The sequence below is a fragment of the Pseudophryne corroboree genome, chromosome 3 (genome assembly GCF_028390025.1).
Source record: "Pseudophryne corroboree isolate aPseCor3 chromosome 3, aPseCor3.hap2, whole genome shotgun sequence".
Classification (NCBI taxonomy): domain Eukaryota; kingdom Metazoa; phylum Chordata; class Amphibia; order Anura; family Myobatrachidae; genus Pseudophryne; species Pseudophryne corroboree.
The window spans coordinates 524,682,335-524,708,493 of record NC_086446.1 but is presented as its reverse complement, the minus strand read 5'-3'; the positions used below and the strand labels follow the sequence as shown (position 1 = coordinate 524,708,493).

General features: G+C 44.5%; 1 protein-coding gene across 3 annotated transcripts in view; it reads left to right on the top strand.

Annotated features, from left to right (window-relative positions):
• Positions 1-26,159, top strand: part of ABCA5 (ATP binding cassette subfamily A member 5) — a 339,361-nt gene that overhangs the window by 291,503 nt on the left and 21,699 nt on the right. For all 3 annotated transcript variants that reach the window (XM_063961135.1, XM_063961134.1, XM_063961136.1), the window contains 8 exons: positions 746-837; positions 1,740-1,857; positions 16,977-17,094; positions 17,201-17,292; positions 18,913-19,085; positions 19,221-19,296; positions 19,387-19,481; positions 24,323-24,442. In XM_063961135.1, coding sequence (XP_063817205.1) covers positions 746-837; positions 1,740-1,857; positions 16,977-17,094; positions 17,201-17,292; positions 18,913-19,085; positions 19,221-19,296; positions 19,387-19,481; positions 24,323-24,442 — 884 coding nt within the window. The remainder of the gene's footprint in view (positions 1-745; positions 838-1,739; positions 1,858-16,976; positions 17,095-17,200; positions 17,293-18,912; positions 19,086-19,220; positions 19,297-19,386; positions 19,482-24,322; positions 24,443-26,159) is intronic.

The window sequence follows — 26,159 nt, the reverse complement described above, 5'->3', positions numbered from 1 at the left end:
GTTCAAATTATAGCTCTACTTTTTACCAAGCTCTATCTTTTGTCCCAGATGTGCTATCCTTCATTTCTTTATCTCTCCTGTTCTTTCTCTTCTCTAGCTCTGTATTCTCTCTCAACGCTTCCTCTGTTTATTTCCTTCTAGCTCTCACTCCTCTCCCTTCACCTAATTATCTGTTTTTAATTCTAACACCCCTGCTGTCTTCTCCTCTCAGCCTGAGGCTCTTTCTCACCTTACCTTTGGCTGCTGTGATGGTCTGCACTCATCATTTAGCTGCATAGTAGGGAATGTAGTAGTTTTTAACTAAGTGATAGTGTGGCTGGTCGGGCCTATCACAGCATCCACAGCTCCTGGATGAGAACCCAGTTATCACGTGCGCTGTCTGTGCATGGCCGGCTGGCCCTGATCAGTCCCAGAGCTCGGCACAAGCCACACACCCGCCCCTTGATTAAAATAAATCATACAAATGAAAAAAAATACATCCAGGATTTCTGGTACGGGACATATGAAGGGTCTAAGGCAGGGGTAGGCAACCAGCATGCCCTACCACAGGTTTGCTGTTAGGATGTTCTAAAACTGCTGCGATGTGTAGGGCATGCTGCGATGTGTAGTTCTACAGCGGCTGGAGAGCCACAGGTTGCCTACCCCTGGTTTAAGGGAGCCACTAAGCTGTTTTTGTCCTGTATGAAAAGCAGTTGAATTCACTAATAATTGTACCTTTACTAATAATTGTACCTTTACTCTACAGCCATATATGCAATGTGTAATCTTACTGCTAATCTTGCGCCACCTTGAAGTAAAGAATGGAGGCAAATCCATTAGAAAAGACCCTATATTCAGGTATGTCTTCAATTATACTTTAAAAACTGAAGAGAGGAATAGTTGCATGAACATGATAAAATTATGGGGGTAATTCAGACCTGATCGCTAGGATGCGTTTTTTGCATCCCTGCGATCAGGTAGTCGCCGCCTACTGGGGGGGGGGGGGGTTATTAGATGTGTGTAGATGTGCGAACGCTGGTGCTGGAGAGCTGCACAAACAGCAGTTTGTGCAGTCTCTGCTCAGCCCAGGACTTACTCACCCCCTGCGATGATCAGGACCGGAGCTGACGTCAGGAATCCTCTCACAAAACGCCGGGTCCCTCCTGTGTTTTTCCGGACACTCCCTAGAAACGGTCAGTTGCCACCCACAAAAGGCCTCTTCTTGTCAGTCTCAGTGCGGTCGTATTTTGCATACCATCCCGTCGCTGATCGAAGCTCCCCATCACTTCAGACTGTTGCACCTGCGCATTGCAGCGCATACGCAAGTGCAGTCCAAGACCTGATCGGCCACTGTGCGAAAACGCACAGCAACGATCAGGTCTGAATTAGCCCCCATGTTTCCTGTTTAACTGATGTCCGTTGTTTAAATGGAGGCAGCTCAGTCAAACGTCATATTACACAGATAGACAGCAGTGATGTTTAGTGAGTTCTGCACATTTTTTATCTTCCCCACCTGCGGTGCAACATGGTTTTGCCAAGGTGCAAACTTCCTCCTTGTTTTTTACTTTGCTTCCAACTCTTCCACTTATCAAAATTCTGCAACCTTATTGCATGTCTATATCACACACCCTATTGAATGACACCTGAACCACCAAAATTGATGTTGTCATTGCGGAGTAGCAATTAAATTGCTTAGCCGTTTAAATATATAGAAGATTGCACATGGATTGCTTATTTAAATAGGTTCCTCTTTCCTACAGAATGAAAGCTAAAAAAAGCAAGGTATGGAAGTTCACAGAGGTTCCTGAAGATGAAGATGAAGATGTCCGCATTGAAAGAGCCAGAGTTGGCGAGTATATGGCATCAGACTGTTACGAGGTATGGACCATGTCTCCAGAAGGACATTAATAATTTAGAGTAAGTCCTTTAAAATAATATGTGGTTTAAAAAAATGTCCAGAAAGATTGATCGACTTTGATATGTCCAGAATGCAGGTAGCATATGTTGTGTAGTCACACAAAAGAATATCATTTGATGGATAGTCTCTGCGAAGTAAGACAATACATAAGGACATTTTTGCTTGCTTCTCTTTCACACCACTACCTGTCGCATCACCATATTGGGCTTTATTCTGTGTCGCATGCTATGCTGATATTCACAGCGTTGAGCATTTTCTTTGCTACTGCACATGCATGAAAATCCCTAAAAACTCATATGGCGGTTTCAGAGGTTCAGTATGATTGACGGGCGGACGGGATGCCGGCGGTCACAATACCAACACTGGCATCCTGATAGTTGAAATCCCGACAGGGGAGAGGTAAGTATGTTATCTTCTATCCCCTAACACTCCCTTCCCGTTGCCTAACCCTAACCTCCCCTTTTAGTGTCTAACCCTAACCTCTCCCCCGGTGGTGCCTAAAAATAACCTTCCCATCCCCGTAGCCTAATCCTAACCCTCCCCTCTTAGTACCTAAACCTAACCTCCCCCAGGTGGTGTCTAACCCTACACACACACACACCCCCCTCCCTCCACCCATCCCACAGCCTAACCCTAACCTCCCCGGGTGGCGGCAAAACTTAACACACACACACCAGTCCTCCATACTTACGGTCGGGATCCTGACAGCCAGTATCTTAACCGCATCCCCATATGGCACATGCTTTCCACTGTGTATACACACAGAGGAGCAGCACCTATTATGACGCACAGTCTCAGAAAGGTATTGGACCTCTACCTGGGATGTTCCTGGGAGGTGGCTATTTAGGCGCATGGAAATAGTCTATCTCATTTGCGTTATGGAAGTGTTGCAGGCTGGACACTAAAGTGTTTGCATACACTAAGATGCTTCATTATTCACATTGGAGACCATGCTCGGATGCAAAATCCACCATATGGCTGGTGCAAGTTTCGAAGGTGGCATCTAAAGACGCAATACTGTAGGTGTATTACAGAATCTCTAAAAGTAGGCGTCACAGTCCTTGCACATTCACCCGCATAGATGCAGACAAGGGAATGGCTTTGTAGTAGCATTTGCATAAAATCACAGGCGCATAACTGCCAAATACTGCAGCCGAATCTGACTCCGAATCAGGCCCATTATGCTTTAGTGTTATGGCTATTTTATGAATACGGAATATGAAATGTGCAATCTTGACTATATTTATGTTTATTATAGAATTATTTTGACTGTAACAGTCTAGAGTTCATCTAGTACATCTGCCAGTCCCTGTTTTTGTATCAGAAAGACCAAGCAGTGAGATTTGTCTGGAGATGTTTTTGATTGTCTTTTATACATGTTTAATTTATTTGCATGCTTTTTGCAATTACTGTAAGTTATCAGTCAAAAATATTTGTTTCTTTTTAGTTATGCTAGTCTGTTTGTAGTGTACTGTGCAAATCCACAGAAACTGACCTTTTCTAGCAGAACATTGTTATTCAGTTGCCACTATAAGCCAATAAATCAGTTCTCTGTCTGGCTACTGTCTATTATTATTATTATTATTATTATTATTACATTTTATTTATAAGGCGCCACAAGTGTTTTGCAGCACCGTACAAAGGACAGCACAGAGAGACAAAACTTAACATTACAGTAAATAAAAAACAAAAATAGAGTACAGGTAACAAAGAGTACCACACATTCTCAAAACATAATACAGCTTAGATGTAAGTAGCGAGTGAGTGAGTGATCAGCGTGCCACTAGGAGCTGGTGGCCATAGATAGAGATGAGCCTTTATCAGCAGTAGAAAAAGCGGGAAAAGATGGTCGCTGAGTAGGAGAGGGCTGTGAGTGAAATGCGTTGAGAAGAGGGCCTTGACAACAAGAGGAAAGAGGGGCTTTCTCTGGGGAGCTTACAATCTAGTAGGAAGGGACAACAGATGACATGAGGTGCAAGCAAGCAGGAGGTAGCCTGATGACAGGATGTAAGCAAAGAAGAGATGGTCAAGGCATGAGGCAGGGGGATGGAGGCGCAGCCTCAGGACTAGGTTATGCATCGAAAGGGTACGCTTTGATGAAAAGGTGGGTTTTCAGTGCCTGTTTGAAGCTTTTGTAAAGTCAGGGAGAGTCTAATGGAGCGGGGGAGCGCGTTCCACTGATGGGGTGCAGCACGGGCAAAATCTTGAACTCGAGTATGGGAAGCAGTGACCAGGGTAGAGGAGAGGCGCCGGTCATTGGCCGACCGTAAGGGGCGGGAGGGAGTATGAAGGGAGAGGAGGTTGGAGATGTAGGGAGCAGTGGAATTAGAGATGGCCTTCTATGTGAGGGTGAGTTTGAAGAGGTTTCTGTAGGGGAATGGGAGCCAGTGCAGATTTCGTCGAAGGGGAGTGGCAGATGTGGAGCGGTGGGAGAGGAAGATAAGCCTAGCTGCGGAGTTGAGGACAGATTGGAGGGGAGCAAGATGGCAGCAATTGAGGCCAGTGAGGAGAACATTGCAGTAGTCGAGCCGTGAGATGACCATTGAGTGGATGATAAGTTTAGTTGATGCCCAAGCAGCGGAGTTGGGAAACAGGGGGAAATGATGGTGTTGCCAACAGTGATAGAGATATTGGTAGGGGGTGTTACTCTGGCTGGGGGAAAGATTATGAGTTCAGTTTTGTCCATGTTGAGCTTCAGAGAATGATCAGCCATCCAGGAGGAAATGGCGGAGAGGCAGCTGGAAACCTGAGAGAGGACAGAGGGGGACAGATCAGGAGAGGAGAGGTAGAGTTGTGTGTCATCAGCATTGAGGTGGTATTGAAGGCCAAAGGAGTTAATGAGTGCACCCAAGGAAGAGGTGTACTGGGAGAAAGAAGGGGGCCGAGGACAGAACCCTGAGGGACACCAACAGGAAGGATGGAAGGGTGTGAGGTGGTGCCCGAGGCAGACACAGAGAAGGAGCGGTTAGTGAGGTAAGAGGTAAACCAGTCAAGGACAGTGCTAGAGAGGCCAACGGTATTGTTCTTCCCAACACTTTGCTAGAATGCTGTATGATCAAAGAGTACATTGAATACAATCACTAAAGCTGACAGAAAATGGAAATCAAGCAGGATTATAGGAAGTAGGTATTAATCCTGCTTGGTTAGTAAACAAACTGATTGAGTAATAAGTGTAGAAGAGAAATCGGAGCAAAGAAATCTGTAGTGGGAAAGATGGAACTCTGCCTGGGACTATTCAATTACAGCCCTTTTTCCCCTGCTCAGTAAATTACTAGCTGGCGTTGAACATCTTTTTTGCCAAAAAAGTATCTTAGTCGCAACATGATGCTACTGTGATGCACCAGGAGACTGTGCAGATTAATTTGAAAAGCGACATTGTATCTGTTGTGCGACTAAGTCTGTATATGGAGCACAACAGAACTTGGCTTGCAAAAAAGCCATGGCTGCTGCATCATAGCACTTCTTAAACAGATTCAGAGACTCAGATGCACACAGATATGCAACTGTCATATATCAAAGTAATCAGCACAGTTTTCTAGTGCATCCTAGTCACATTTTTGGGTAAAAAGATGCCCGGTGCTAGCAGAGTATCATGGGACCTGACGCACGAAGAGGGGCTGTTTGGTATGACTACAGTAACAATTTTAGAGTACACATCTGTAATTAATGGGGTGTGACAGGAAATTGCAGGACATCAGTAAAAATTTTTAACTCTTCTGCCACAGAAGGTAGTAATTGTGGACTCAGTTAATATGTTTAAAAATTAATTAAATAAATTCCTAGCTGAACGAAATATCCAAGGATATATAGACCTATAAAGTAACATAACTTAATCTGGGTCATTATAGTTAACTAGTTATATACTCAGTAGTGTAAGAAATATAATACAGGTTGAACTCGATGGACATTTTGGGGTAAATTTACTAAGATTCGTATTTTCCCGTTTCAGGTCAAAGTTCAATCACGAATGACATCGAAAGTGTAAAACTGCAACTTTTTGAATTTATTACGACTAATTTACTAAGCTGTCGTATTCGGGTTTTTCTTTTGTTCCGATGTCGATGTCATTCGTGGTTTTTTTTTTTTTTTTTTTACGGCAGTGATTAGCAAAACACTGCCGACTTTTTAAAAATGAATCTCGGCCGGATCTGTGTGATCCATGCTGGGGTTAATTTTTTTTTTTTAATTAAACAGTGTAAAATCAAAAAAAAAAATTGCGTGGGGTCCCCCCTCCTAAGCATAACCAGCCTCGGGCTCTTTGAGCCGATCCTGGTTGTAGAAATATGGGGGAAAAATGACAGGGGTTCCCCCATATTTAAGCAACCAGCATCGGGCTCTGCGCCTGGTCCTGGTTCCAAAAATACGAGGGACAAAAAGAGTAGGGGTCCCCCGTATTTTTAAAACCAGCACCGGGCTCCACTAGCTGGACAGATAATGCCACAGCCGGGGGTCACTTTTATATAGTGCCCCGCGGCCGTGGCATCAAAAATCCAACTAGTCACCCCTGGCCGGGGTACCCTGGGGGAGTGGGGACCCCTTCAATCAAGGGGTCCCCCCCCCCAGCCACCCAAGGGCCAGGGGTGAAGCCCGAGGCTGTCCCCCCCATCCAATTGGCTGCGGATGGGGGGCTGATAGCCTTTTTTGAAAATGAAAAGATATTGTTTTTAGTAGCAGTACTACAAGGCCCAGCAAGCCTCCCCCGCATGCTGGTACTTGGAGAACCACAAGTACCAGCATGCGGCGGAAAAACGGGCCCGCTGGTACCTGTAGTACTATTACTAAAAAAATACCCAAAAAAAGACAAGACACACACACCGTGAAAGTAAAGATTTATTACATACATGCACACAAACATACATACATACTTACCTTATGTTCACACGCAGGTCGGTCCTCTTCTCCAGTAGAATCCAAGGGGTACCTGTTGAATAAATTCTACTCACCAGATCCAGGGTCCTCGGGGCAACCATTTGTAATCCAGGTACTTGAATAAAATAACAAAACGGAGACCCGAGCCACGAACTGAAAGGGGCCCCATGTTTTCACATGGGACTCCTTTCCCCGAATGCCAGAAACCCACTCTGACTTCTGTCTAAGTGGGTTTCTTCAGCCAATCAGGGAGCGCCACATTGTAGCACTCTCCTGATCGGCTGTGTGCTCCTGTACTGAGTGACAGGCGGCACACGGCAGTGTTACAATGTAGCGCCTATGCGCTCCATTGTAACCAATGGTGGGAACTTTCTGCTCAGCGGTGACGTCACTTTAGGTCAACCGCAGGGCAGAAAGTTCCCACCATTGGTTACAATGGAGCGCATAGGCGCTACATTGTAACACTGCCGTGTGCCGCCTGTCACTCAGTACAGGAGCACACAGCCGATCAGGAGAGTGCTACAACGTGGCGCTCCCTGATTGGCTGAAGAAACCCACTTAGACAGAAGTCAGAGTGGGTTTCTGGCATTCGGGGAAAGGAGTCCCATGTGAAAACATGGGGCCCCTTTCAGTTCGTGGCTCGGGTATCCGTTTTGTTATTTTATTCAAGTACCTGGATTAAAAATGGTTGCCCCGAGGACCCTGGGACCCTGGATCTGGTGAGTAGAATTTATTCAACAGGTACCCCTTGGATTCTACTGGAGAAGAGAACCGACCTGCGTGTGAACATAAGGTAAGTATGTATGTATGTTTGTGTGCATGTATGTAATAAATCTTTACTTTCACGGTGTGTGTGTCTTGTCTTTTTTTGGGTATTTTTTTAGTAATAGTACTACAGGTACCAGCGGGCCCGTTTTTCCGCCGCATGCTGATACTTGTGGTTCTCCAAGTACCAGCATGCGGGGGAGGCTTGATGGGCCTTGTAGTACTGCTACTAAAAACAATATCTTTTCATTTTCACAAAAGGCTATCAGCCCCCCATCCGCAGCCAATTGGATGGGGGGGACAGCCTCGGGCTTCACCCCTGGCCCTTGGGTGGCTGGGGGGGGGGACCCCTTGATTGAAGGGGTCCCCACTCCCCCAGGGTACCCCGGCCAGGGGTGACTAGTTGGATATTTGATGCCACGGCCGCAGGGCACTATATAAAAGTGACCCCCGGCTGTGGCATTATCTGTCCAGCTAGTGGAGCCCGGTGCTGGTTTTAAAAATACGGGGGACCCCTACTCTTTTTGTCCCCCGTATTTTTGGAACCAGGACCAGGCGCAGAGCCCGATGCTGGTTGCTTAAATATGGGGGAACCCCTGTCAATTTTTTTCCCATATTTCTGCAACCAGGATCGGCTCAAAGAGCCCGAGGCTGGTTATGCTTAGGAGGGGGGACCCCACGCAATTTTTTTTGAGAAAATAATCACTTTCCCACCCCTTCCCACTGATATACATGCACGGATCTCATGGATCCGTGCATGCCTATCCAATCACGGATAAAAAAAGCAGGTCTGTTTTTTTTAAGCACTTTTTTACGAGTTGTAATTTTTCACGGCAGTGTTTTTTTTTTTTGGCTTTGCACTTCTTAGTAAATGACCGAGATTCATACTTAAACAGCCGCGTTTTGACCGATGGTGTATTCATTCGTGATTTTTTCCTAGGACTTCCAAATATTACGAATGCCCTCATCACTGCCGTGATTTGAGTTTAGTAAATGACCGAGATGACACTTTTAAGAAAAAACGGCATCTCGGTCAAAATCGGGACCTTAGTAAATTTACCCCTTTGTCTTTTTTCAACCTCACCTACTATGTTACTATGTTACCAAAGCTAATTATTGATTTCTTTTTCCTCTGATGGGTGACACTGGAAACCTTGGGTAACGTGAGTGGAAAAAAGTACTTTTAATGTTTTTTATGTTTTGGCATGTCCTCAGTGGCTGCTTAAGACACATAGGGGTATATGCAATTACCGGCGAATCGCGGCAATTTTTCGCCCGTTTTTTAATTTGATACAATTCGACCGTCGAATTCCGGCAAGTGGGTGCCGGAATTCAACATATTCAATAAAAAACGGATTCGACAGTCCCGCTGTCGAAAAACGGACGATTTGACGGATTTTGATCCGATTTTTAAAAAAACGGTAAAAAACCCGACAAAAAATTGCGTGGGGTCCCCCCTCCAAAGCATAACCAGCCTAGAGCTCTTCGAGACGGTCCTGGTTCTAAAAATCCGGGGGGGAAATGACAGGGGATCCCCCGTATTTTTAAAACCAGCACCGGGCTCTGCGCCTGGTGCTGGTGCAAAAAATACGGGGGACAAAAAGAGTAGGGGTCCCCCGTATTTTTTACACCAGCATCGGGCTCCACTAGCTGGACAGATAATGCCACAGCCGGGGGTCACTTTTATACAGCGCCCTGCGGCCGTGGCATTAAATATCCAACTAGTCACCCCTGGCCGGGGTACCCTGGGGGAGTGGGGACCCCTTCAATCAAGGGCATCTCCCCCCAGCCACCCAAGGGCCAGGGGTGAAGCCCGAGGCTGTCCCCCCCATCCACGGGCTGCGGATGGGGGGCTGATAGCCTTGAGAAAATTGAAAGAATATTGTTTTTTTCAGTAGTACTACAAGTCCCAGCAAGCCTCCCCCGCAAGCTGTTACTTGGAGAACCACAAGTACCAGCATGCGGGAGAAAAACGGGCCCGCTGGTACCTGTAGTTCTACTGGAAAAAAATACCCAAATAAAAACAGGACACGCACACCTTGAAAGTACAACTTTATTACATACATGTCGACACACACACATACTTACCTATGTTGACACGACGTTCAGTCCACTTGTCCAAGTAGAATCCACGGTGTACCTGTGAATAAAATTATACTCACCTCAATCCAGTGTCCGGATCTTTTAAAATAATCCTCGTACTTGGCAAAACAACAAAACGAACACCCGGACCAAACGGACTGAAAGGGGTCCCATGTTTACACATGGGACCCCTTTCCACGAATGCCGGGACCCCACGTGACTGCTGTCACAGAAAGGTCCCTTCAGCCAATCAGGAAGCACTACTTCGTGGCACTCTCCTGATCGGCTGTATGCGCGTCTGCTGTCAGACAGCGCATCGCACAGCTCCCTCCATTAGTTTCAATGGTGGGAATTTTGCGGTCAGCGGTGGGATTACCCGCGGTCAGCCAATGACCGCGGGTGACCTCACCGCTGACCGCAAAGTTCCCACCATTGAATATAATGGAGAGGCTTTGCGATGCGCTGTCTGACAGCTCAGACGCGCATAGCCAATCAGCAGAGTGCCAGGACGTTGCGCTCGCTGATTGGCTGAAGGGACCTTTCTGTGACAGCAGTCACGGGGGGGTCTCTGCATTCGTGGAAAGGGGTCCCATGTGTAAACATGGGACCCCTTTCAGTCCGTTTGGTCCGGGTGTTCGTTTTGTTTTTTTTCCAAGTACGTGGATTATAATCTGGACACTGGATCAGGTGAGTATAGTTTTATTCACAGGTACACGTGGATTCTACTTGGACAAGTGGACCGAAAGTCGTGTCAACATAGGTATGTGTGTGTCGACATGTATGTAATAAAGTTGTACTTTCAAGGAGTGCGTGTCCTGTTTTTATTTGGATATTTTTTTTTCAGTAGAACTACAGGTACCAGCTGGCCCGTTTTTCTCCCGCATGCTGGTACTTGTGGTTCTCCAAGTACCAGCTTGCAGGGAGGCTTGCTGGGACTTGTAGTACTACTGGAAAAAACAATATTCTTTCAATTTTCTCAAGGCTATCAGCCCCCCATCCGCAGCCCTTGGATGGGGGGGACAGCCTCGGGCTTCACCCTTGGGTGGCTGGGGGGCACCCCTTGATTGAAGGGGTCCCCACTCCCCCAGGGTACCCCGGCCAGGGGTGACTAGTTGGATATTTAATGCCACGGCCGCAGGGCGCTATATAAAAGTGACCCCCGGCTGTGGCATTATCTGTCCAGCTAGTGGAGCCCGATGCTGGTGTAAAAAATACGGGGAACCCTACTCTTTTTGTCCCCCGTATTTTTTGCACCAGTACCAGGCGCAGAGCCCGGTACTGGTTTTAAAAATACGGGGGATCCCCTGTCATTTCCCCCCCCCCCCGGATTTTTAGAACCAGGACCGGCTCAAAGAGCCCGAGGCTGGTTATGCTTTGGAGGGGGGACCCCACGCAATTTTTTTCTGATTTTTACCATTCCATTTAAAAATAAAAAATAAAAAAAATAATATTTTTAAAAATATATAAATAATATTTGTGCCTCCAAAATAGACAAACCAAGTACCTAATCCCTTCTAATATAAATAGATATGCTATTACCAATAAAAAAAACACCAAAAAAAACATGTTTTTAAAATTTTTTATTGGATTCCGCCACCAAAGTGTGGCTGATTGAAAATGACGAATTTAGGGGTATATGCAATTACCGGCGAATCGCGGCAATTTTTCACCCATTTTCTTATTCGACACAATTCGACCGTCGAATTCCAGCAAGTGGGTGCCGGATTTCAACATATTCAATAAAAAACGGATTCCACAGTCCCGCTGTCGAAAAACGGCCGATTTGACGGATTTTGGTCCGATTGGTAAAAAAACCCGACAAAAAATTGCGTGGGGTCCCCCCTCCGAAGTATAACCAGCCTCGGGCTCTTCGAGCCGGTCCTGGTTCTAAAAATCCGGGGGGGGGGGGGGGGGGGGGGGGGGGGGGGAATGACGGTATCCCCCGTATTTTTAAAACCAGCACCGGGCTCTGCGCCTGGTGCTGGTGCAAAAAATACGGGGGGCAAAAAGAGTAGGGTTCCCCGTATTTTTTACACCAGCATCGGGCTCCACTAGCTGGACAGATAATGCCACAGCCGGGGGTCACTTTTATACAGCGCCCTGCGGCCGTGGCATTAAATATCCAACTAGTCACTCCTGGCCGGGGTACCCTGGGGGAGTGGGGACCCCATCAATCAAGGGGTCCCCCCAGCCACCCAAGGGCCAGGGGTGAAGCCCGAGGCTGTCCCCCCCATCCAAGGGCTGCGGATGGGGGGCTGATAGCCTTGAGAAAATTGAAAGAATATTGTTTTTTCCAGTAGTACTACAAGTCCCAGCAAGCCTCCCCCGCAAGCTGGTACTTGGAGAACCACAAGTACCAGCATGCAGGAGAAAAATGGGCCCGCTGGTACCTGTAGTTCTACTGGAAAAAAAATACCCAAATAAAAACAGGATACGCACACCTTGAAAGTACAACTTTATTACATACATGTCGACACACACATACTTACCTATGTTGACACGACGTTCGGTCCACTTGTCCAAGTAGAATCCACGGTGTACCTGTGAATAAAATTATACTCACCTCAATCCAGTGTCCGGATCTTGTAAAATAATCCTCGTACTTGGCAAAACAACAAAACGAACACCCGGACCAAACGGACTGAAAGGGGTCCCATGTTTACACATGGGACTCCTTTCCACGAATGCCGGGACCCCACGTGACTGCTGTCAGAGAAAGGTCCCTTCAGCCAATCAGGAAGCGCTACTTCGTGGCACTCTCCTGATTGGCTGTATGCGCGTCTGCTGTCAGACAGCGCATCGCACAGCTCCCTCCATTAGTTTCAATGGTGGGAACTTTGCGGTCAGCGGTGGGGTTACCCGCGGTCAGCGGCTGACCGCGGGTGACCTCACCGCTGACCGCAAAGTTCCCACCATTGAATATAATGGAGAGGCTTTGCGATGCGCTGTCTGACAGCTCAGACGCGCATAGCCAATCATCAGAGTGCCAGGACGTTGCGCTCGCTGATTGGCTGAAGGGACCTTTCTGTGACAGCAGTCACGGGGGGGTCTCTGCATTCGGGACCCCTTTCAGTCCGTTTGGTCCGGGTGTTCGTTTTTTTTTTTTTTTTGCCAAGTACGTGGATTATAATCTGGACACTGGATCAGGTGAGTATAATTTTATTCACAGGTACACGTGGATTCTACTTGGACAAGTGGACCGAACGTCGTGTCAACATAGGTAAGTATGTGTGTGTCGACATGTATGTAATAAAGTTGTACTTTCAAGGTGTGTGTGTCCTGTTTTTATTTGGGTATTTTTTTTTCAGTAGAACTACATGTACCAGCGGGCCCGTTTTTCTCCCGCATGCTGGTACTTGTGGTTCTCCAAGTACCAGCTTGCGGGGGAGGCTTGCTGGGACTTGTAGTACTACTGGAAAAAACTATATTCTTTCAATTTTCTCAAGGCTGTCAGCCCCCCATCCGCAGCCCTTGGATGGGGGGGACAGCCTTGGGCTTCACCCCTGGCCCTTGGGTGGCTGGGGGGGGACCCCTTGATTGAAGGGGTCCCCACTCCCCCAGGGTACCCCGGCCAGGGGTGACTAGTTGGATATTTAATGCCACGGCCGCAGGGCGCTGTATAAAAGTGACCCCCGGCTGTGGCATTATCTGTCCAGCTAGTGGAGCCCGATGCTGGTGTAAAAAATACGGGGGACCCCTACTCTTTTTGTCCCCCGTATTTTTTGCACCAGCACCAGACGCAGAGCCCGGTGCTGGTTTTAAAAATACGGGGGATCCCCTGTCATTTTTCCCCCCGGATTTTTAGAACCAGGACCGGCTCGAAGAGCCCGAGGCTGGTTATGCTTTGGAGGGGGGACCCCACGCAATTTTTTTTCTGATTTTTACCATTCCATTTAAAAAATATATATATATATATATATTTTTTTTTTTTTTTAAATATATAAATAATACTTGTGCCTCCAAAATAGACAAACCAAGTACCTAATCCCTTCTAATATAAATAGATATGCTATTACCAATAAAAAAACACCAAAAAAAACATGTTTTTAAAATTTTTTATTAGATTCCGCCATCAAAGTGTGGCGGATTGAAAATGACGAATTTACTGTCTAAAAGCACTGTTGTCGAATTTCCAAACTTCAATTGAATATACTTTTGGCGAATTGCCGCATTTGTACCATTGCAGAAATGTCGAATTTGACAAATGTCGAATTTCAAAAAGTCGAATTTGGAAAGTCCGTTTTTTTGACAGAAAGTACTGAATTGCATTGTCGATTTTTTTGGGGGGGGCGAAAATGTCCCGTTTTTCGACATTTTCGGGAATTCGACCGCAATTGCATATACCCCATAGGGGTAAATTTACTAAGATGGGAGTTCTATTTAAGATGGGATGTTGCTCATAGCAACCAATCAGATTCCAGGTATTCTAGAAGGTGCTAGATACATGAGAAGTAGAATCTTATTGGCTGATACGGTCAACATCCCATCTTAAATAGAACTCCCAACTTAGTAAATTTACCTCATAGATTAGGAAGTGGATATACATCTTAACCTACTTGTATCTCTGGATGACAGCCACTTCTTCAAGGGCACCCAAATCACTACCGCTGCTTGATGCTTGTGTTCCTGTAGTGTTCCTTTCCTTCAGTCAGGGGACTCTTACTGTGATCCAGTGAAGTGGTATTCATGTACTGTAGGTAGGTTCCCTGCTACTTTAGCAGATAGGGTAAAGTACTCCAGCTGTTATATTATCTAACGTGACAATGATTCCTATCACAGGTGCTGCATCCTTGAGGAATAGCACTGATTGGAAGGTTTAAGCCACATTAAAATCATTTATTGAGGCCTGACTTGGCCTCAGCCTTGGCTGATTAAGGCATTGGAATGTTAGGCTGATCAGATAGAGGAAGTTTTCTGATCTGACAGTTCCCAAAAATATTTTTTGTTTTCTGCAGTAAAAGCCTATATTGGGAGGCTGCAATAGATGTAGTGCTAGTACAGGCCCAGTTTTCAGATACAGTGTGAACAAAATATAACAAAATATTTGCACCGATTGCATTGCAATAAGATTTGTCCAGGTGCGCTGTTACTTGTTATTTTTTGCTTTACTTCCAATCCAGAATTAGTCCATGAGAGCCCTGCAGCAGAGGCCAAAAATACTTCTTTCCTCAGCTCCTCCAACTCAGAAAAGTTTGTCTTTTCTGTCCTTTTATTCCTTCAGACTACAGGGTATATGTAGAGGGCAGCGTTTTACACAAGAACAAGCTTCACGTTCCTGCATTGGTCAGAAAAAAATTCAGTCCTGGGGAGTACTTCACTCAGGGGCTAAACTGTCCAAGAAGTAGCCGGCATGCTAGTCATGACACTGAATCAACGACACCTGTGTTTACAAAGGTTGTGGTGGTGTTTCTCAGGGCCAGAGGGGTTACTCTTCCTGTATCCTGTTCTGATCAAGCTATAGATCCTGTTGGATGTGAGACAGACAAGGACATTCTGGAAGCACATAGGTAGATCTTCAACTACACCCAGTATATCAAGTCCAAATTGATTCTAGTTCAAATGAGGTTGTTTCTAGGGATGTTGTTTGAGACCAAGCAGACTTGCAAGGTTTCCTCTTTTTCGACAGGATGGATTAGATGCAATGTTAAGTCTAGGCTCTTTAATATTTTTTCCAAAGAAAAAAAGGAGACTTTCCAGGCATTAATGCCTGCTTTCAGGATATTGTCCATATCCAACTTCTATATGTGCATCCATTGGCTCCATGGAATCTTAATATAGTTCTCAGGGCCTTGCAGTAGCTACATTTTGAGCTCTATAGTAGAGATCACCTTTCCTCATTTTCCATGAGGATAGAGTGGTCTTGATAAATAAACTTTAGTTTCTAGATTTCACCTAAGTCAAGAAATTGTGGTTCCTGCTTTTCACAGGGATGGCCCGGCATCTGAAGCAGGTTCCATTGATCTGTTCGATGTATAGTTAGAGTTCCTAAGATTAATGTTCTCAGGACAGATTACTTCTTTTTTTTTTATGGGTCACTTAAGTGAGGATGACCAGTCTCCAAGCAGACCATTGCACCGTGCATAATGGATGCTGTTCACCAGGCTTATTCTAGAGCAGGTTTATCTGTTCCAGATACACTCTGGGAATGTTCCACCAGATCAGCAGGGCTTCGTAGGTGGCAAGGCATAGCACCTTGGTGGAACAGTTGTTCAGGGTACTCACCTGGTTTTCCCTGCATACCCTTACATAATTTTAAAAGTTTGATACGTTTGCATACAAGGATGCTGCTTTGGGGTGTAAGGTGCTCCAAACTGCCAGTGCCCACCCTTATGAACAGCTTTGTAAAGTCCACAATGTTTCAAGTATCTCCCATTGGTTGGAAGGAAGAAAAGGATTAGATGTAAGAAAATTCTAATTTCTAAATCCAGGAAGAAAATTATTAAATGTAAGAAAATTCTAATTTCTAAATCCATAGCATGTACTGGATGCCCTCCTTAGCACTATTATTTAATTTATTTTTAACTGTTATGTTTTTTTCTCCTCTTCCTCATTTACTCTCTTCTGTCTATTTGAGCTTTGTTAGCTATTGCAGCCATCAGGGTGAATAGAGTGGATTCACCCTGTGTTCAATTTCCAAATTTGGCTCCTTTCTCTACTCACTATACCCAGTTTTCTAGTATCCCCCCTGGACTCATAGAAAAGGATTTAACATGAGTAAAAATGTCTGATTTCAGTGAGGTGTAAAGGGAATTTTGCAGGACAAAACAAGTAATATTGATTTACGTGGGATGTGCAAGGATGTTGCAGTGCAACCAAGCTAATAGATTCCGGTACACTAATTTCAGTGTGTACATGACAATGGTGAGTGCATTGTCCATTAGAATATGACATAGAACCAAAAAGCATGTTTCCAAACATTTCTCTCTATTAATTCTATGGGCTGTACTTACGAAGCGGCGGCTTTTATAAGGCACTGCTTCTCGGCAGGTGTCCGATTTAAAATTTAAAGCAGTACTAAAATTAAGTTTAAATCCTGCCACGCTTTACTCTTAATGTAAGTGGCACTTTAAATTTTCATCTGAAAACCAAGAGAAGCAGCTGCTGCATCGTAAATATATACCTTTATCTCTAATTAAGAAAGAATATGATCACAAAATCAAATAACAATGAAGCATTATGAAATACAGTTGTATTAATATGAAACTTTGATTTCAAACAGGACTAATCATGGCTAATGCCCATTCTGCCCGTCCCAAACAGTGTCCCTGCAACCTATGGGATATGTAAATGTGGTGCTCTAAGATGACACCAGCATTGGTTTTATTGTTCTATTTAAAGTCCATCCATTGTCTTTTGTTTGCAGAAACCTGCAATCATGGTCAGTGGTTTGCACAAAGAATATGATGAAAAAGGCAAAACCATTGTAGGGAAGACAATGCGAAAACTTGTTGCCAATAACATATCGTTTTGCGTCAGAAAAGGTGAGATGTTATGTATGCTGTGAATATACTGCATGTGGCACTAAATTAATGTCTCCACACACTGAATAGATGTCCTCTCTATGTAAATCTGCCTGACTTTTTTCAGGAGAGATACTTGGATTGGTTGGGCCGAATGGGTCTGGCAAAAGCACATTACTTGACATGATGGTAGGACAGACAGAGCCAAATGCCGGACAGGTAAGTAAATGTTGGTAGCAAAGGTTATTGGCACAGTGATGGTTTATAAAAATTTTTAAATGTACTTTTTTGTATTTCAAAAAACGTAACTACTGCTTTCCTTTATGTGCATCTCAGTTTGAATAAGAATATGTATATTCTTTGTATAGATACACGTAAAACCTGGTTATCACTGCTTATATCCCCCATCCATATTGTCACTCTCTAAACCCCTTTGGGTATAGCTCTCTTGTGGGTTCCAGATGAAATATCAACAGTCAATAGATTGACCCCATATGGTCTACAGGTACAAAAGTTCGACATGTTAAAGGTCAACAATGCTTTAGGTCGACAGGATCAAAAAGGTTTTTTGTGGGTTTTTTTTCCCAACTTTTTCATCATTTACCATTCACGTGGGCTACAATTGGGAATAGTAGCCTCTGCCGAGCACAGTGGTAGTGGAGCGCGGCACCTTGCCAGAAGCATGGTGAGTGAAGCAAGCCAGTGAGAGGACACGTTTGCACTAATTTGGCTTACATTTGGTTAAACATACATAATGACACAAAAAAAACTTGTGTTGAAAATATTTGTGTTGACCATGTCCATGTTGACCTTTCAACCCTGTCCACCTTTTGTACTTGTCGACCTTTTGTATTGTCTATCTTTTCCATGTAGACCTTTTGACCCTGTCAACCTTATGCATGTTGATCATATGAGGTCGACAGTCAGTATGGTCGATCTAATGAATCACACCCCTCTCGCGTCAGGGCTGTGTCTGCGGTAAGACAATTATAATAAAACCACTTTAGATTCTAGCTGCACTGAGGCCATTTTGTCGTACAGTAGCATAGATGTACTGTAGAACGCTGAGAGCAATGGGCTCTTTTACTTTTATTCTTTTTATAAAAACATTGTGTCATTTTAACATGCAAGCTAGAATGAAATCTTGTTATCCTTATGGCACCCACCATCTCCAGTTGGCTGGTGCAACCTTCTGCTTCCATTTTGCTCTGTAATGTATGTGTTGTGGCAGAAATGTAGGCACACTTGCACAATTAAAGCCATATAGCACTACCACGCTGGGATCCGGTCTGAAGATCAACAGCATCTAGGTCGACAATGTTTAGGTCGACCACTATAGGTCGACAGTCACTAGGCCGACAGGGTTTCTAGGTCGACATGTTCTAGGTCGACAGGTCAAAAGGTCGACATGAGTTTTTCACATTATTTTTCTTTTTTTTATTTTTTCATACTTAACGATCCACGCGGACTATGATTGGGAATAGTAACCTGCGAGGGGACATGGTGCACTAATTGGGCTTCCCAGTCACTGTACGGAGAAAACTACACCCCAAAAAAAAGAAAAACGCATGTCGACCTTTTGACCTGTCGACCAAGAACTTGTCGACCTAGAAACCCTGTCGACCTTCAAACCCTGTCAACCTAGTGACTGTCGACCTATAGTGGTCGACCTAAACATTGTCGACCTAGACAATGTCGATCTAATGATCCACACCCTACCACGCTACCATAGAGGGATTTGGCCCTGTATGTACAGGTATTGCTGAGAGATCTAGCTGCTCACACGTTTTGTTTAGAGGTAAGTGTTTTCTGGGCTCTCACAATCTACCTGTTTTACAGATTTTGATAGGAGATACAGGCACGGGGGAACAAGGGGTCACTCCAGTAAGATTTGTGGGATATTCTCCTCAAATTAACCACCTGTGGCCAGAGATAAAGTTGGAAGAACACCTGGAGACATATGGCGCAATCAAAGGCATGAGCAAAAACAACCTCAACGATGTAATAAAAAGGTAAATGGTCTTGTGTTCTTGGAACCACTAGAATCATTATTTAAACAGAGTAGTCAATGTACTATGTGTCGTGATTTAGGTTGAGCACTGTACATTATAATGAATTGTCCTGCCATCCATTTGCATAATTTGCAGAATAGTAGACTCTCTGGACCTGAAAGAACATATACAAAAACCAACCAAGAAGCTCTCAGCAGGAATCCAGAGAAAGGTGATTCCTTCCCTTTAAGCGTAACCAGGTGGTAGAGATCTGCAGGCATCAGTCTGTCATTGTAATTTATATACTTTCTGTTTACCCTAGCTGTGTTTTGCATTGAGCATGCTGGGTAATCCTGAAATTGTACTACTAGATGAACCCTCTACCGGGATGGACTCTAAGGCTAAACAGCACATGTGGTAAGTACTGTAGCTCGCTGTGCATGCTGTGCAGTTATCTATGCGGTGTGTTTAAGAAACGGGGTAATTCAGATCTGATCGCAGCAGAAAATTTGTTAGCAGTTGGGCAAAACCATGTGCACTGCAGGTGGTGGGGGGGGGGGCAGATATAACATGTGCAGAGAGAGTTAGATTTGAGTGTGGTGTTGCTCAAACTGGAATCTAAATTGCAGTGTAAAAATAAAGCAGCCAGTATTTACCCTGCACAGAAACAAAATATCCCACCCAAATCTAACTCTCTGCACATGTTATATCTGCACCCCCCCCCCCCCCCCCTGCAGTGCACATGGTTTTGCCCAACTGCTAAAAAATTTGCATCAGTGATCAGGTCTGAATTAGGCCCAGTGTTTCTTATTCAAGCGCTACACATGGCTCCATTTCTACAGGAGCTATAAAAATAGGCGTTAGTCAGACCTCAAGGGAACACGGTAAACACAAAGTGAAATAACAGTGCTATAAAATTATAATCAATGGAGACGGAATGGATATGGAATATATAAAAGGCAGTTAATAAAAAATATATATTATAAAAAAAAGGATAACATTCTATGGGGCCAATTCAATTTTTTAAAACCGTAATAATTAATGGGCTCTCGTTGTAATTGAGTTGCTTTGGGCGCCCCTTCAACTATCGAGTTTATCTCTATCAACTTTGTATCATGTGTTTCTTATATGTATCTCAATTCCATACTTTTAAATTACATAAATATTGACAGATGGTATTGATAATGAGATAGATCATTCTAAACTCAGCTGTGCAGAATCGCAATGCATATTATAACACAGGCCGTTATTATTGTGAATGTATGATACTATCAGTTTAAAAATTATCATAAGTTTTTCTTTCATAAATGTTTACACCATAGACCAGGCATTCACAACTTCAGGTCCTCAGGGCACACTCACAGTCCAGGTTTTAGTGATATCCAGGCTTGAGCACATGTAACCTAATTAATACCTCAGTTAATTTGATTTAACCATACAGTATATGCTCAGGTTTAGATATCACTAAAACATGGACTGGTAAAGTGCCTTGAGGACCGAGGTTTGGAATGCCTGCCATAGAACAGCTGAATGCTGTGTTTATTTATTCACACTGAAAGGCAAGACGATTGCGTCCAATTTAACTTTTAAAAAACTTCTCAGATTTCTGAAAACATTTTCACAGTCACTAAACAATTTGCTACACTATAGCCACAGATATTGGTGTTTAATATAACATTAGCTTCAGTGTATCACTCAGTAACTACTTCTCATGTGATTGAATATATTTTTTTGATAAACTTAGTGACCGATTGATATTAAGACACACGTCTGCCAACCAACATTCAGTAGATGGTCCAAATGTTGTAAGCAGGTATGTCTTTTACATGCTGGATGAAGGTCTCCACTGCAGCTTCTGGTGATTCAAAATGAATGGCAGATTTTATCTATGGGCTGCAAGGCTGCAGCCCCCCAAGTAAAATCTGCCAACCTCAGGGACTGACTAGCAGTGGCAGTGACTTCCTACAGAAAGTGAATCCCCCTCCGGGACTTCTCTGCTATAACGTCAGCCCTATCTGGCTTCTGTGGGCTGCAGTTGATTAAGTCCACAGAAGCCAGCCCCTGTTCAGCAGTGCCGGTGTTAATCTCCGGTCATAGGACCCGCCCCTGCTGCCGCCGGTCTTGGGCTGTTTGGACTCTGGGTTGAAACTGTAGTTCCAGGATTCATCAACACTGATGATCTCTCAGACAGAGTTTCAGTGACTGCCTTCAAACCTGGCCAGCATGTTGCGGCATTAAGTCACCCTTCTAATCTTGAGTCAGCTGATGGGGCATCCAGTGTGCACAAACCTTGTCAGGCCAAGCTTTTCATGGTGTATCAAGTGGATAGATCTCAATGAGGTGCCTATCTTCTCTAACTGGGCCATGGTCACCCTGGCGTCCACCTCAACTATGGCCAGCACGGCAGCGGTGTTGTCCTCTGCATTTTCTGTGCTGAAATTCTGCAAACTACTCAAACACAGTGGTTTGGGACAGTGCTTTCTCCCCAAAAGCAGCTTGCAGTTGGTCAAATCTTTTCTGCTTTCGCAGACCACTCATGTAGTCTTAGAAGATCATGGCTTTCCAGTGGCTTCTGTTGAGCTTAATAACGAATTCATGCAGAAAGCGAACATGCTGACTTCTTCGTGTACAGTGCTGCTTATATACGGTTCTGTGCATTGACAGTACACAAAAACTTCAGTCAGAGATCACAATTCACAACCAGACAGTCAGGTTGTATCTACTCTATCTATGCACTGCACTTCCGAAAAAGTATTGCACTGCCCTCGTACAGATTCATAAAATGGCAATATAATGACAATGGTGACAGCAGTATAACATCTATGGAAAGTTTAATTTAAAAGGAAAAGCCAATTGCAACAAGCATCACAATCCAGCGACCACAAACGTTCCATTTGAGGAGTCAACCCACTACATTGATTCAGTACAGCCCAGTTTGAGTGGATCCATCATGTAAACCGCCACCACACTCTGAGGGAACAGGTTGTAAGATAGTGATGAGGGCTCTCTTACTCCTTATTGGTCTTAGTGTGCTATTGGAGTGTGCTTTTGATCTCAAAACACAAATGGAGTTTGTAAACTCCACTTCTGTGTAGAGATTAGCAGCAGCAGTGCTCCAAACCACTCATTCCTGGATTATGAATGATGAGAATGTTGGTGCAAGGTCACAGTATCTCCTTGTAGTAGAGAGTTGAATGTTCCTAAAGGAGCGGATATATAATTGTATTTTTATATTTGTGAGCGGAAAAGCCATCTTTGGTAATTTCTTTACTGTGAAAAGCTACGGTAGTTGGACAGGAGAAAGGCAGGGCAAACCACAAGAGTGCAAATAATGGTCTATAGCAGCTGATTTTTGCGGGCTATGTATGGGTTCAGTCATATTTTACAATCTTGGAAACCTGTCTGCAATTTTAATTACGTCATAAACTACTCTATCAGTCAAAAGCTTTACAACACTCACATTTTTCCAGTTTTTATTGAAATTGACACATTTTGATGTCTCAATGTGCTATGTAAATTAAAGCATTGAACAAATAAACAATTGTTGAGAAAAAATAAAACATAGAAACATATATTATCACAGAATGCAATTGTGGCATTATTTCTACAATGAAAATCACTCCGTGCAAGTTGCTGACTAAGGATCCAGCAAAAAAGCCCCATACAATCACACTTCCTGCTCCATGTTTGACAATTGGGGGTAAATGTAATAGGGTCAGAGTTGCCAGAGGCAATCTTTACAAGGCAAAACAAGGTTGTTGAGATGTTATTCACATGGATCTTACATCTGAATATGGCAGCTGACTTGTTGTGTTGTCTCAGAACTGTTATAACTGGAGGATCTTCTTCTTGTGGGATCTCCTAAAGGTCTTCTGGCAGTGACCCATGTACACCCAGGATTGAGACTCGTAGAACTCACCACCGGATCTTCTCGTCTATAACAGCCGCTTTTCCCATAAGGCGGAACGTGCCTACCGGTACTGGGATGGCGCCAGGTTTTATGCCACTGGCGGTAGTACAAGCTCAACCCTGAGTGACCTGGATCAATGCCGGTGGATAGGAGCACCAGAGAAACACTACTGAACAGAGCAAAGGAGAACCGAGCTAAGAGAAGGCAAACAATGGAGAAAATGCTGGAATGGAAGTGCGAGTAAAGGGAAAGTTACCAGATGGAGTGGGGAAAACAGCTGAGGCAATAACAAAAAGAACCTCTAACCGGGGAGCTGCCTTCAGACAGGGAGGAGCAATAACTTCTATTTAACACTAGTGCACAAGTGTACAAAGGAAATCAAAACTAGAGCATAGAGTAAGATACAGAGTACTGCTCAACAGACTACGGTGCTAAATAACAGCTGGACACAGAAACACCGTCTAGAGATGCGTACTGACAATAAGCAGAAGAAATCCAGATACTGGGATTCCAAATGACGAGCGCTTCCACTGCGACCAAAGGCTATGACCAGCACTGAATGAGTAGCAGAACCCAACTATAAAGGAAGCAGGAGTTAATAGCATGTTGAGCCCAGCAAAGCCTCCCATAGTTGAACATCTTGTGCAGCTGCCGTGCTGCACATTCTCCAGGTCCCCGGCAACCCCGACTGCTAGACTGAATTGGCGTCTTGCAGCCGCGGAGCCGGCGGCTAGGGAGCAGAAGTTCGGGAGCTTGTGGGGAGCCATGGTGGCTTTGAGAAGAACTGCCCAAAATGGGACCAAAGTCGCCTGATATATGACAAGTGAATCTTCTATTTTGCATATTTTACATTAAGAGACTGGTATGTAATCCATATTTCTATTGGATCAATGTGATTTTTTTCATTGGGTGGTGACAAGAATAAACATGAATGAACTCTGCATTGGTGACTGCCCTTTATGTGGATTTTATATGGAGGACTGTGGTTTATACCGCGGACTTTAAGGAAGCACCCCTAAAATTGAATTAGCGAATAGTGCAACATCCGATAGATTTCATGTGTGTGTGTGTGTGTGTGTGTGTGTGTGTGTGTGTGTGTGTGTGTGTGTGTATAGAAAATGTGTATATTTAATAGAGATGAGCGGATTCGGTTTTACTCGGTTTTACTCGGTTCTCAAAACCGACCCTTATTGGCTATCCAAAACACGTGACATCCGTGAGCCAATTAGATGCCGTTTTGAGAACCGAGTAAAACCGAGTAAAACCGAACCCGCTCATCTCTAATATTTAATTGATAAATATATGTGTATTACTATTATTTCCATATGTTTTTTTATTTTATTTCTAGGGGATTAATGCGCTCTACATTCAAAGGCAAGGAACAAGCCGCCGTGCTCACCACGCATTTCATGGAGGAGGCGGAAGCTGTCTGTGATCGTGTCGCAATCATGGTATCCGGGCAGCTGAGGTAGGTGGTGTCCAGCGCAGAACTTATTTTATTTCCAATGAGTAGGCACAAAGACCATAACATTTTACCAGTCATATATATACAGTACAGTTAAAGTGCATACACACAATGAGATATGGACTTATGTGTGATTTTGACTATGCGATATTGACTAAGTGTGCTTGCGATTTGGGCTATGGCCCTCATTCCGAGTTGATCGCTAGCTGCCATTGTTCGCTGCGTAGCGATCATTTAAAAAATGGCAAATTTGCGCATGCGTATGCACCGCAATGCACACGCACGGCGTACGGGTACAAAGAGCATCGTGGTTTTGCACAGGTTCTAGCAACGATTTCAGTCGCACTGGCGGACGCAAGGAGATTGACAAAGAAGTGGGAGTTTCTGGGTGGCAACTGACCGTTTTCTGGGAGTGTTTGGAAAAACGCAGGCGTGGCCGGGCGTTTGCTGGGCGGGTATCTGACGTCAATACCGTGTCATTCGTCGCAGCAATCATCGCACAGAGGCCCTCATTCCGAGTTGTCCGCTCGCAAGCTGCTTTTAGCAGCTTTACACATGCTAAGCCGCCGCCTACTGGGAGTGAATCTTAGCTTCTTAAAATTGCGAACGAAAGATTCGCAATATTGTGAAATGACATCTCTGTGCAGTTTCTGAGTAACTCGAGACTTACTCGGCATCTGCGATCAGTTCAGTGCTTGTCGTTCCTGGTTTGACGTCACAAACACACCCAGCGTTCGCCCAGACACTCCTCCGTTTCTCCAGCCACTCCCGCGTTTTTCCTAGAAACGGTAGCGTTTTTTCACACACACCCATAAAACGGCCAGTTTCCGCCCAGAAACACCCACTTCCTGTCAATCACATTACGATCACCAGAACGAAGAAAGAACCGTGAGTAAAATTCCTAACTGCATAGCAAATTTACTTGGCGCAGTCGCAGTGCGGACATTGCGCATGCACACTAAGCGGAAAATCGCTGCGATGCGAAGAAATTTACAGAGCGAACAACTTGGAATGACCCCCAGAATAAGTAACTACAGGGCTGGTCTTGTTTTGCACAAAATGTGTTTGCAGCCGCTCTGCTACACAGGCGTTCGCACTCTTGCAAAGCGAAAATACACTCCCCGTGGGCGGCGGCTATGCGCTTGCACGGCTGCTAAAAGTAGCTAGTGAGCGATCAACTCGGAATGAGGGCCTGTGTGTGATTTTGGCTATGGTCGTCTTTGACTATACTTAGTACTATATAGTCTAACCTTGCGATACCAACCCCGCGGGAGTGCGCATCGGGATCGAATCGGGATCGAAAGCTGGCTAACACCTTGCGATATGCACTAACTTTCCGTGCAATTTTGACTATATAGTGAAAATTGCAAGGTAATATCGCACCATGTGTACACACCTTTAGTACCACGTGTTTTATCAGTTATTCAAAATATTGTAGAATCTGCATCTAGAATTAGTTCCATCCCTACCTGTATAATAACAACTAATAGTTAGACCTGTTGCATAACAGAGCCATCCTCGCCCTGCTATACTTACCCTGAGCTGGCGTTGCAGGGTTCTCCGCGCCGGAAGGGAAAATATTAAATGTTTACTAAAACTTTAATGTGTTAAAAAACAAGGTGATTCTTGTTTGCATCACTTCTGCCTTTTGTACATTGCCCTGTGCACATGTCACTATTAAACACATTTCTTAATTACTTTTATCAAAAATGTCACCATT